The 12465-nt window shown below is 47.1% G+C and overlaps 1 protein-coding gene across 1 annotated transcript in view; it reads right to left on the bottom strand.

The window, feature by feature from the left end:
- The window catches only part of LOC149365751 (P3 protein-like), a 57584-nt gene extending 52833 nt beyond the window's left edge, over window positions 1-4751 (bottom strand). Inside the window, exon 1 of the mRNA XM_089545740.1 lies at window positions 4618-4751. Coding sequence (XP_089401866.1) covers window positions 4618-4736 — 119 coding nt within the window. The 5' untranslated portion in view covers window positions 4737-4751. The remainder of the gene's footprint in view (window positions 1-4617) is intronic.
- Window positions 4752-12465: the final 7714 nt, after the last annotated feature.

Genomic DNA, 12465 nt, shown 5'->3' with positions numbered 1-12465 from the left:
GAAAGTAGTAGGACTGGTTTTTTCCTGGGCGAACGGGCGGACGAGAGGTGGTCTGCGCGTGCAGGATCGTTGAAGGGGGATATTGGGAATGCTGGGGAAAATCGGCAGTCGGCTCTCGGCCGTTGAAAAGAGGAGGTCGCTTGTACTGTGAGCCCCTCTCGAAACGTCTCGTCACGCAGAATCATCGAGCGTTTACTGGATCAGCGATACGCGATCAAATTTTGAGTAAATCTTGGTAAAACGGGCAAAGAGACTCACAACATGATTAAGGAGGCCTACGGTGACGCTTCCATGGGTAGATCAGGCGTTTTTTGAGTGCCACAAGCTGTTCTGGGAAGGTAAGGAAAGAGTGGAGGAAGACGACCGCTCCAGACGCACTTCGACCAGCAAGACCAATGAAAATGTGTAGCGAGTGAAACATTTACTTAACAGTGATCGTAGAATGAGTATCAGAATGATTGCTGATGACTTGAGCATTCCTCAAGGCCAAGTTATTGAGATTGTGACAGAAACCTTATCCATGAGGAGAGTGTGCGCGAAGTTGGTGCCGGGAGTGTTGCCAGAGGAGGAAAAGGCCGACCGGCAGGATCTTCGTCATCATGTGAATGAGGACCCCGATTTTTTGCCCAGCACAAGGCGGCAACGCTGCTTCAGCCTCCCTACAGCCTTGACTTGGCCCCGCCAGACTTTTTTCTATTTCCGAGAATAAAATTGACGCTCAAGGGAGAACATCACGGATCGGTAGAGGTGGTTCAACAGGCCGTTACGAGGGAGCTAAACAGCATTCCGGTCCAGGCGTTCCTGGAGGCGTACGAAAACTGTAAAACTCATTGGCAGCAGCTTGTGGGTGTTACCTTGAAAAATTGTAATCGTTTGTACTATTCCCTTGAATAAATTTTGTTAAAAAAAATGAGTCCTACTACTTTCAGAACAGACCATGTTTGTTATTAGGGTGCGGTGCGCTATGTGTCTGTAATCTATGTGTGTGTGTGTGTGTGCAAGAGCATGAGTTTTGTAGAGTGCCGAGATGTGCATTTAGAATTTCTTTTTCCCTTTCTTTTTCCCTTGATATACTACTAAGTGTTGTCTAATTTCATATTTATATGTTCACTTTTGTATGTTCAAATATTTAATTTATATGTTCAAACGTGTTTACGTAATTGAGAGCTGTTCCTGTTTATCTTTGCTTTTTAATAAGTATGCACTGAAATGCCGAATTGTGCTAACTGGGGCAAGAGCCTCTGTCAGGCTATGAGCCTTTATCTCCTGCTCCATTTTTATCTGTTGTGAAAAAAAAATGAAAAATGAAATAAAGAAATAAAGAAAAAAATCGCCACAGAGGCAACCTGAATGGGCACCCTAGGTGCCCCACTTAGGTGGCAGGTGGCTACCTGGGACACGTGACCTTGTTACCTCATGACAACCTGCCCACCGCATTGTGAGCAAACTGCCCACCGTGGCAGGTGGCCGTTAAATTAATGACTGTTTGCGAGAGGTTGCTCGGTAAGAGCAACTAGGGTCTCACAAAGCCCACTGTTGGAAGCACCTGTCATCGCAGAGCAGTGGCCCATCGCTTAACCGCTGCACTACTGCGCCGGAAGTGGTACGAGGACTTCGAGGTACGAGGATACGAGGTACGAGGATAGAGATTGACCAGTTCCGCACATATATGGACATTAATTCATTAACGCTATCGCATTCTACTATTAAAGGCGAAGCTTAAGCGACTTTTCCAGTTTTTACATCGAGCGGCTGTAGAACATTACTGCAATTATCTTATATACTTCCTGAATTCCTTTCAGAGCCGATTGCACAGTTGTGTTTCTCAGTCACCGCTGACTGTGAAACACATTAGGTTTTTATATGCTTGGCAGCCATTTACCAAAGAGGAATCTTACTTATTCGTTGGAAGCCACAAAAGGCACACACACACACACACACACACACACACACACACACACACACACACACACACACACACACACACACACACACACACACACACACACACACACACACACACACACACACACACACACACACACACACACACACACACACACACACACACACACACACACACACACACACACACACACACACACACACACACACACACACACACACACACACACACACACACACACACACACACACACACACACACACACACAACCCGCTGCGGTGGCTGAGTGGTGATGGCGCTCGGCTACTGACCCGAAAGACGCGGGTTCGATCCCAGCCGCGGCGGTCGAATTTCGATGGAGGCGAAATACTAGAGGCCCATGGGCTGTGAGATATCAGTGCACGTTAAAGAACCCCAGGTGGTCGAAATTTCCCGAGCCCTTCCCTACGGCGTCCCTCATAGCCCGAGTCGCTTTCGGACGTTAAACCTCCATAAACCACGCACGCACGCACGCACGCACGCACGCACGCACGCACGCACGCACGCACACACACACACACACACACACACACACACACACACACACACACACACACACACACACACACACACTTTACAGCTCTTCCATTCGCTCTAGTGAGAGTTTTCAGTGCTGCTGCTGCTTGTGTTTTCCGAAGGGAACGTGGAAAAACTAACGACGAAACATTAAAAGAGAAACGGCTGGTGGTGAAGAGTAAAAGCGTATTAAATGCAACAGACGACAGATTAAGGAAGCCGCACCGGCGCACTCCAGTCCGTCCGTGTATATTTGTTTGGTTTTATGGAGTTTAACGTTTAGCAGGAGCACTGGCTTCGCGCAGCACAGGGGGCACCTGCCGCCGATGAGCACGACACCGAGGACAGTATTGGTTGGGCGCCCGCCTCGCACTGGTGCCTCGTGCTCGTCTGTTCTGGCTGGCTCAAGGCAGCGCATCGCTCCCTGGCGCTACTGTTAATAAATTAACCGATGCTTCCCTTGTCCCAGCCTCATATGGTTGACGCGACAAACGTCCCAAAGCGACTCAGGCTGTGAGGGACGCCGTAGTGAAGGGCTCCGGGTAATTTCGACCACCTGTGGTTCTTTAACGTGCGCTGACATCGCACAGTACTCGTGACTCTTGCATTTCGCCTCCATCGAGAAGCGGCCGCCATGGCCGGGATCGAACCCGAGTCTTTCGGGTCAGCAGCGACGCACCATATTGTTTGCGCTGATAAAAGTGAAAGTAAATTAACGTAGTAATAATCGATTACTCTTTTATAATTGTTCTGGTACTTTTGGGGGGCTGTGATGGACCACTGAAATCGTTTACATTTCAGACGAAGTAATTTAATTGTAATCGGTAAAAAAAAATTGCTTGTGGCTTAGCTAAGGTTAAGCCTGGATATCTCGAAGCGAAAAGCCGCGTAACTGCACCTTAGCCGTCAGCAGAAAACACACAAGATCTCTCACGTCATCACAGCTGCCGAAGAAACCTAAGTTCGGCAATAACTTCACTTCGCCGATGCGCAACCAGCGAGAGATGCCAGCTTAGCACCTAGCCTAGGTGGTCATTGAGGTTATTGCATCGTTGCGGTAGGCTGTCATAAGTATCAGGCGAAAGATGTCCGCAGCCCGACGACTAGAACTGGCTCAGGTGGCATTGATTTCGCATTTCTTGGGCACCAAAGCTCCCGACAACACTCGGTAACATTCTTCGAGTTTGCGCTTTGATTAGCAAAAAGAACAAACTCGTTTTGTCTCTCCTTGCTAAAGGATGCGCAAGGGTGTGTTTCGGCGCCTGTACAGGGCTTCGAGCACCCAATCAATAAGAAGCCGTGCACTGTAGCTGGGTTTGTATATCTAAATAAACGCAGTGCAACCTGGCTGACTCGAATTCGCTTAATTCGGTTTTTCGGTTTATTCAGACTGCTGCTGTAGTTCCACCCATACCTAAGGCAATTAAAGGACTCCCGTAATTTAAACCACCAATAATCATAACAAATTTTCAGTACCCCTCTTAGCAAACTGTCGAGGGTCGACTGCACCAGGTACTCTGTGTTTGAAGGAATGTCCGCATATTCTGCCCTATACTCCTCAGTTTGCTTTAGCATCAAATGATCACAGAGTCTAGCTTGTTGTAGGGGAAAAGAAAGTAAAAACGACAGCTGTGCCTCCCCTTCCCCCCTTTCTCAACTGCGAGAGTGACATTCCTATGACACAGGCTACTAACTTGGATCACAAGGCCGCAGAGGGCATGCCTCCACAGGTAAGTATAGTAAGTATGCTACATCCTGATTGGTCAGCAGGTAATCGCATCCTCTCAGACCAGTCACGTCCTTCTGTTCCCTATTTCAAAAGCTCAGCAGCTACTCCGAATGCTCCACCTATGACGACAGTGCTGCAAGCAACATGTATATAAAAAAAAACTCTCTTCAACGCAAGCGAACTTTCACCCTCACCACCTACATGTTAAGAATTCGGCAGATACCACAAGAGCCGCACCGAGTGGCCCTCTAGAAACCCGCGGTGTGTTACATATTCTTGACCCAGGGTGTACTACATCTTCAAACGTATTATCGTCGCCTGTAACTATCTACGAGCCTCTCGTCCACACATGTAGCCGCTTCAGAAGTGGTCGCGACTAATAGCGCCGTTGCGCAAACATTCTCAAGTTGAAAAGCCTGGCACTAACCCAAAACAGCGGGGTGACGACAGGTGTCTCGAAGACGCCCTTGGGCCCCACGCGAAGACGTCGACCGAGGGAGACCCACTCGAGCCATCCGGTATCAGGAGTCGTCGTCTTGGTCGCATCCACAGTACACGGCGAAGACACTTGTCCGGGCGCTTTCAACCGCACAAAGATGGGCGCAGGTTAGAAAGGGCCGGGAGCCGCTATGGCACCGCGCTTTCCGTTTTTGCTCGTGCATAGACGCGCACATGCACTGAGCCGATAGCGCCCTGGAAGGGGGACCGAAGATAGACACTTAGGATGTGGTTGTGCTTCCACGCCGCCTTCCCGTATCGCTTCGAGATCGCTCACGCACACAGGTCTACGGGCAACTGCTGCTGCTGCTTCTGCGGTTGCGGGGGCTCCCATATCGCGCCTGGAAAATGGTACGCGAAGGAACGCTATACGCATGACTCTGCAGGCTGCGACGGCACGACGTCATCGCCGGGGAACGCCGAAGTGAAAAAAGGGAGGATCGGGTTGCTGAATGCCAAGTATATTATGTCATCGGTGGCGGGCTTCGCTGAGCGTATCGGGTTCTACCATTGTCTTCAAAACCGCGCCTGCTCCTCACCCATTTCAATGTATGCCTGCACTGTTGTCGGAACAGCAAAGTCAGTCTCGCTTTTAACGTGCGCACTACGCCTGCGAGTGGGTCTTGCGTATGTGTTAGGGTACGTGGCCGAAGAGAGTGTCGTACTGAAATGGCGGCAATGGCAGTCGGTCTGTAAAAATTTCGGCAAAGTTACGAACACTTGTAAAGGAGCACATTTGGCGCATTTGTGTATTTATTCACTTATTTCAGTAGCCTCAGGGTCTAGAGGCAGTCCATTCCGCGCATTTATTTATTTATTCACTTATTTCAGTACCCTCGGGGTCTAGAGTATTGCCAACTGTGGTGTGGTTAACTAGCAAAAGAGAAAAAACAGCTAAAATCACGGGAAAAAATGCGACAAAGGTTTCTGGTAGCCGAGTAGGGTTCCGTAGTAAATACCACAATAGCGAGATAGTGATATGTTAATACTATGCAGAAAATATGAGAGAAATCAAAGTGCATGTTGCAGAATGTAATAGAAAATGTAATATAAAGTAAAACACGCTGCTCACGAAACAAAGTAGGTGCAGCTCCAAAAACAACGTAATCGTGAACTTCTGCTGCAGTTTCAGGAAGGGAGTTCCAACTTGCTGCGGGTAGGGAATGAACTCATCGCAAAAAAAAAAAAGAAATAATCCATTTTTGCATGAAGAATAATTTTCAGCGCCTTTTCAAGCTAATTTTCTTACTTCGTAAATATACGTTATTTTCATTACCTTTCATCTCGCAATTATTGTCACATTGCACGAGAAAATATTGCCTAAGAAAACACCCAACAAGACTTCCAGCAGCGCCCTGGTATTGGCGTGAGAAACAAGTACACTGGCGATATAAATAGCGCTAAAACTTCCACGTTCGCTGCCATGCTAACATAAAATAAATGCAGAATAGTGGAGGAGTCCAAGACGACATTTTATAGATTGTGAGCTTGCTTACAAGGTATCTACTATGGGCACCGCTAATATAACCGAAAATATTTACACTTCAGTCAGCCAAAATAATTATCTAGGTTTCGGAAAGGGTATGCAACTATAGGCCATATTAGTGTAATCTATCTGGGTATACAGAAATGCGCAGAATATAACGAATGCCTTCATATAGCCTTTATTAATAATGAGAATGTATTTCGTTTAGCTGAAATATCAACAGTGGCCAGCATGTGACCAGAGCGCGGAGAAAGCGAATTTAAATAGGCGAGAAAACAAAATGACAGTCCGGTGACGATTTCCCACTGCAGGCGAAGTGATAAAATGGCAGTGAGAAAGGTTGTCAAGCGGAGAGAGACAATTTACCAGCTCTTTTCTTCTGAGTGTTTACGAGAGGTAATTGGGGTTTCGGATTTGGAAGAACGTATTTATTATAGGTGATAGGGGACACTTCGGTAACATTTGGCATGCTGGTGGCATGATGGTCCTACCAAAAAAAGATGCTGGCATGAGGTGAAGCGCGTCACTGAGGACGTAGACAAAGTGTAGTGGAAGGCATACAACCTGCAATGCCGAATTCTTTATTAATCATCAACAATCAGGAGTGGGAACAACTGTTTACGAGAAATAATATGAGAGAACACATATATCTAGGTCTGTAGCAGCGACCACAGAAATGGGTTGGAATGAATTTGGCAGACACAAGTGAAGAGCGGCACCTTACTGATATCTTTGGAAATAATAGTACGTAAGTTTTATGCCGCCAGAATTCGCATACATGGCTAAAATTTCTAACCTAGCGGGAAAGCTCCGAATAGATTCAGAACAGCGCAGCGAATTAAGTTATAGAAAGAAAATGATAAAAGATGCTTAGGGCGGAAACGAGAATAGCACAGATTCGAGACGGAACCAGAGTTATTGCCGAGGTGCCGAGATTGTTCATGTTTCCCGCCTAAAACCCTTCGCCCGTCGCCCTACTGTGCTATAACCTGCGCCCGGGCCGGTTGCTTTCGTACGCGAGGGGAGAAAGTGTAAGCACAACATGCGACCTTCGTCTTCATCTGTACATATCCATCATCATCGCTCATCTTCTTCTTCGAAGGGTTGGTCGCCATATTTGCGGGTGCCATTAAAGCTCGCTCCATCCTGCGCTCTGTCTCCCGTCTCACAGTATATCAACTGAAATCAGGAGGAATAAATCATAATAAGTTGGAAAAACGAGATAACCAACAATTTGTTAGGGTAGCGCAGTGGATACCAAGTGGACTGTAACATAGCCGCCGTCGAAAAGAATCAAGCAGAGGAAATGCGATTGGGATATTCTCTTGGATAGACAGGGTGGCTACAAATACCGCAGGATAGGGCTGATTGTAGATAAGCGGGAATGGGCTTTGTCTTGTAACGGGCGTAACTTAGTTGATGACTGTATCCTATGTGCCTCTTCTAGAACAAAATAGGTAGCGTAGAAACGGGGGGAGGGGGGTGGAGGAAGCGATAGTCAAAAAACGTTTGCTGATGGAGTGCTCCTTTAGCAGAACGAAAACACTCCAAGCCAAGCCGCCAGACAACCCTATAATGTCATCACTAAGAGGTGTAAGCAGACGTCAAACATGTAGGCGAAGTGAAACCCTTCACTGCCAAACGAGTGCCGCGCTTGAAACCTCTTCAGTTCCTTGTACACACGGCACGATAAAGAGCGTCGCACAGTTGCGACAAGTCACGAGAACAATGTGCCGCGCTGCTGGCACGAGGCTTCTTGGAAGCCGACTCCGAGTTTGGTCAGTCTTCCAGGTGATCGTCGATAAGACCTGGCGGTATCTTCTCCCGGAAAACCAGAAGCGGATCGATGCTTTTGCAGCCACATATGTCGAGACTACCATCTCACGGTGACAGAGATACCTGTAAGAGAATGGCCCATCTTTGCACAGCCGCCCTGTTGTCAGCAAAGCTTATTTGAAGAACTTATCCTTGTCTCAGGTACCAAGGGCAGGTCTTCTCTGCGCGCCGCTTTGCTTGAGCTGAGTAGAATTTACGAAGTGCACTTTTATCGGGGAACAGTTAGGGTATCATTGTTATCTGCACAGGCGAAGCTCTCATACGAAAGTTGAGGGTAAGCGTGGAGTACAGCTAAAGGTGACCTGGACTGAAGGTGATTTCAACTGAAGGCGATGCCAGGTACAACAGAAGGTGGTGTCGGCATGCCATTTTTCTCTTTCTTTTTGTTAATGCATTTGTGATATGGAAACCATTCAGAAACCAGTTTTGAAGCGTATAAAATATTCGCTCACTGTACTGAAAATCGCTGAAGTAGCAACGCATCTCACTCCATATGACTGAAAGCGTGCAATGGCCTAAAGGATAGTGTTTAGCCGTTTGCGTCCCCACACTCTTAGACTAATCACAGGTACGCTATCTTCTCGATCTGTGCTTTGCACACTGCCATCTCAAGCATGATGGCAGGAAAAAGCGTAGCGCATGCACTGCCATGAAGCAGTCATCAGCATAATCATCAGCAGCCTAACTACTTTCAGCGCAGCGCAGTACAAAGGACTCTCCAATATCCCTCTAATTAACCCTCTCCTGTCCCACCTGCGGCCACGTAATCTTCGCCAGCTTCCAAAGCTGATTCCCCTCCCCCCTCCCGACTTTCTGCCACCCCTGCTGCTCTTGCCTACGCTCGGAATCCCCTCCTTTACCCTAAGAACCATTGGTTATATTGCCTTCACATTACATGCCGCGCCCTTGCCCTTAGCTTCTTCATAAAGCTGTGGTAAGCTTAAAAGCGTTAGCACAACAAGCAAGTACGAACGGTTCTAAACACAGTTTGCTGAGTGGGCATTGTAGCTGGAATGTTTAGTGACGGCATCAAATAGAACCTTCTTGAAACTAGCTTTTAAGCGAAATCTTCGATTTAGTTGCATTTGTTCAGCAGAACCAATTCCTTGCACAATCTCCATAGGCAGACAGAAAGTCGAGATGCTTTTCTGAGTTTACGCAATAGCAGTACGCCCAAAGTGCCTCTGAGCTTCTAGCTGCCTGTTACCAAAGCGCCGTCTGGGTCTTCCAGCAGGCATATTAGAAGACCTGCTCCGTGGACAGCCGCGCTTTCAGCGTTGAGGCCTTCAAGAGCCCGCCGATCATGCCAAGGACACTGAGCTCGCTGCAGTTGTCGAAGTCCTGACGTCGTGCCCTAAATCTTTCTTAGTCTTACCCTTCCAGACATTGCCGTCCTCCATAACCCTAATGCTTTTCTCGGCTGGGACGACGCACAGAGCTTTGGCTTTGAACCTGAATCCTCGCTCTCGTCCGAGGAAAGCCGACGCACCTTTTGTTTTCGCTGAGCGCGATAACGTTGACGCCACGTTCTCTTTTGCCTACACTGAGTTGCGAGCCGGGAATCTTCCGGTAGCGCTTTGTCCACATTGGCATCGCATATGTCCAGGAGGCTCCTCTAAGCAGATAAACCTACCGCGCTTCAAAAGAAAGTTACGACAGCCTTGCTCGTCCTCCCCCCCCCTCCCTCTTCTCTCTCCATCCCGTGCTCCTACCCCTGATTGCGACCCGCCGAAAACAATAAGATATGCGCCGTAAGCACTCGAGATTGATTGTCAGATTCTAGGTTCATAACAAAACGCCTCGTGTGGACGCCTATTACCCTTACTCTTACAGCCTCACAAAACATTGTTTTTGTCTGCTGGCATTGACCCTGCGGGAACACACTTTCTTCTATATCAGCTCATTAGATAGATGAAACTCTGAGGGTACTTTTCAAGACTCCTTCAGTGGACTCATTGAGTACTCACTGAGTAAAGCTCTTTGCATAAAACCTTTTGTTAAATGGCAAAAGGTACGGGCATATTTACTCGACCAGTACGTAGCTGGTATTAGGCCTATTGTTGGCGGCCATGAACTGCCGAATAACAGCACTGGCAACAAGACACGAGAGCTTGTGACCGTCCTCCAGTTTCACCGTGTTAACATTTCTGTATGCTTACTCAAGTGCTCTAAGAGCACTTTTAGAGTCCACAACTGTTCCCTCTGGTAAATACTTCATACTGAGAACTTGATATTGTAAGCATCGCTGGGCCTGAGCAAATGCCGATAGTATGGCCCACCATTATTCATCAGCAACGTGAACCTCATCCATTCAGAATAGTCCTGAACTAATATTACCAGGCTATATTGTACTCATGGGATGTTTATACAGCGCTGCCTGTTCAAGAACATTATGAGACAAGCACGCTGCGTATAAGTGTCATCGGAACACGACCGCATACTCTGTGATAAGCACCGGCGGCCCCCTAAAAATGTGAAGTAGCCTCTCTTGTCGTTGCACACCGTTTTTGTGACGTAGTATCCAAGAACACAAAAAATGCCGTCTACATGGGCTTGCATTCCGAATGGCTACAAAGAAAATACATGCAGTTTTCGCAAAACATGAAACATTCGTACCGCCACAATATTATTACGTAATGCCAGTGGCATTACAAACTGACGAAGCCCATATTTTATTTACGGGCAGGACTGATCAGATGCATTGTGCAGGACCAGTGTATTTGCAAGGCTATCAGAATCCCGATGGTGTAGGGGCTCTTTTGGAGCCTCTAAAGTCCCCGAAAAAAAAATGTAAACTAGCGTCATGTCGATTCTCTTCTTCTGTCCTCCTCCACCATGATCCTAAATCAGACGTATTTCTCCTTTGTATTTGTTTGTATGTTTGTGGGAATGCGTGTCTGTGCGCGTGCTCGATTTCCTGTGTCAGCGGTAGCGTCAGAAAAGTGCCGGGTTCGAAAAAAGAGGGGAGAGAACAGCACCATTCTTCGAAAGTTGTGGCTTCGTTTGCTTACGGGCTCATCCGAGCACACTCGACTAATAAACCAGCCAAAAATAAATCTATTCCTCCGTACGATGCTCCGATTGCAAACACGAAAGGAGTAAAAAGAGAGTAGGCTGACCTCTAGTGCACTTCCTTTTTTAGGAGTGCGCTAGAGGACAGCTTTTTACTCTTTTCGTGTTTACAGTGCAGATAGGAGAGCACTCCTTTTTAAAAACAGCATGGCAGAGGACATCTTACTCTCTTTTTACTCCTTTCGTGTTAGTGTAGAAAGAAGTGCGCTAGAGGGCAGCTTGCTCCCATTTTACTCCTTTCGGGTGTACAGTGTAGAAAGGAGCACACTCCTTTTTAAAAAAGGAGCGTGGCAGAGGAGAGCTTGCTCTCCTTTTACTCCTTTCGTGTGTAAAGTGCACAAAGAAGTGTGCCAGAGGACATCTTACTCTTCTTTTACTCTTTTCGTGTTTACAGTGTAGAAAGAAGTGCGCTAGAGGGCAGCTTACTCTTTTTACTCCTTTCGGGTGTACAGTGTAGAAAGGAGCACACTCCTTTTTAAAAAAGGAGCGTGACAGAGGAGAGCTTGCTCTCCTTTTACTCCTTTCGTGTGTAAAGTGCACAAAGAAGTGTGCCAGAGGACATCTTACTCTTCTTTTACTCTTTTCGTGTTTACAGTGTAGAAAGAAGTGCGCTAGAGGGCAGCTTACTCTCTTTTTACTCCTTTCGGGTGTACAGTGTAGAAAGGAGCACACTCCTTTTTAAAAAAGGAGCGTGGCAGAGGAGAGCTTGCTCTCCTTTTACTCCTTTCGTGTGTAAAGTGCACAAAGAAGTGTGCCAGAGGACATCTTACTCTTCTTTTACTCTTTTCGTGTTTACAGTGTAGAAAGAAGTGCGCTAGAGGGCAGCTTACTCTCTTTTTACTCCTTTCGGGTGTACAGTGTAGAAAGGAGCACACTCCTTTTTAAAAAAGGAGCGTGGCAGAGGAGAGCTTGCTCTCCTTTTACTCCTTTCGTGTGTAAAGTGCACAAAGAAGTGTGCCAGAGGACATCTTACTCTTCTTTTACTCTTTTCGTGTTTACAGTGTAGAAAGAAGTGCGCTAGAGGGCAGCTTACTCTCTTTTTACTCCTTTCGGGTGTACAGTGTAGAAAGGAGCACACTCCTTTTTAAAAAAGGAGCGTGGCAGAGGAGAGCTTGCTCTCCTTTTACTCCTTTCGTGTGTAAAGTGCACAAAGAAGTGTGCCAGAGGACATCTTACTCTTCTTTTACTCTTTTCGTGTTTACAGTGTAGAAAGAAGTGCGCTAGAGGGCAGCTTACTCTCTTTTTACTCCTTTCGGGTTTACAGTGTAGGGGCATCGTACAGAGGAAGAGATTTATTCTGCGCTAGTTTAATAGCCGAGTGTGAAGACAGTTCACTCCCTTTTTTCTTCTTTCTGTTGAGAGTGTACAGGAGCACACACAAGT

The sequence above is a fragment of the Amblyomma mixtum genome, chromosome 1 (assembly GCF_055824585.1).
Source record: "Amblyomma mixtum isolate Tamu chromosome 1, ASM5582458v1, whole genome shotgun sequence".
NCBI classification, from domain to species: domain Eukaryota; kingdom Metazoa; phylum Arthropoda; class Arachnida; order Ixodida; family Ixodidae; genus Amblyomma; species Amblyomma mixtum.
The sequence above is the reverse complement of the archived record's forward strand: the minus strand, read 5'-3'. Positions and strand labels throughout refer to the sequence as shown.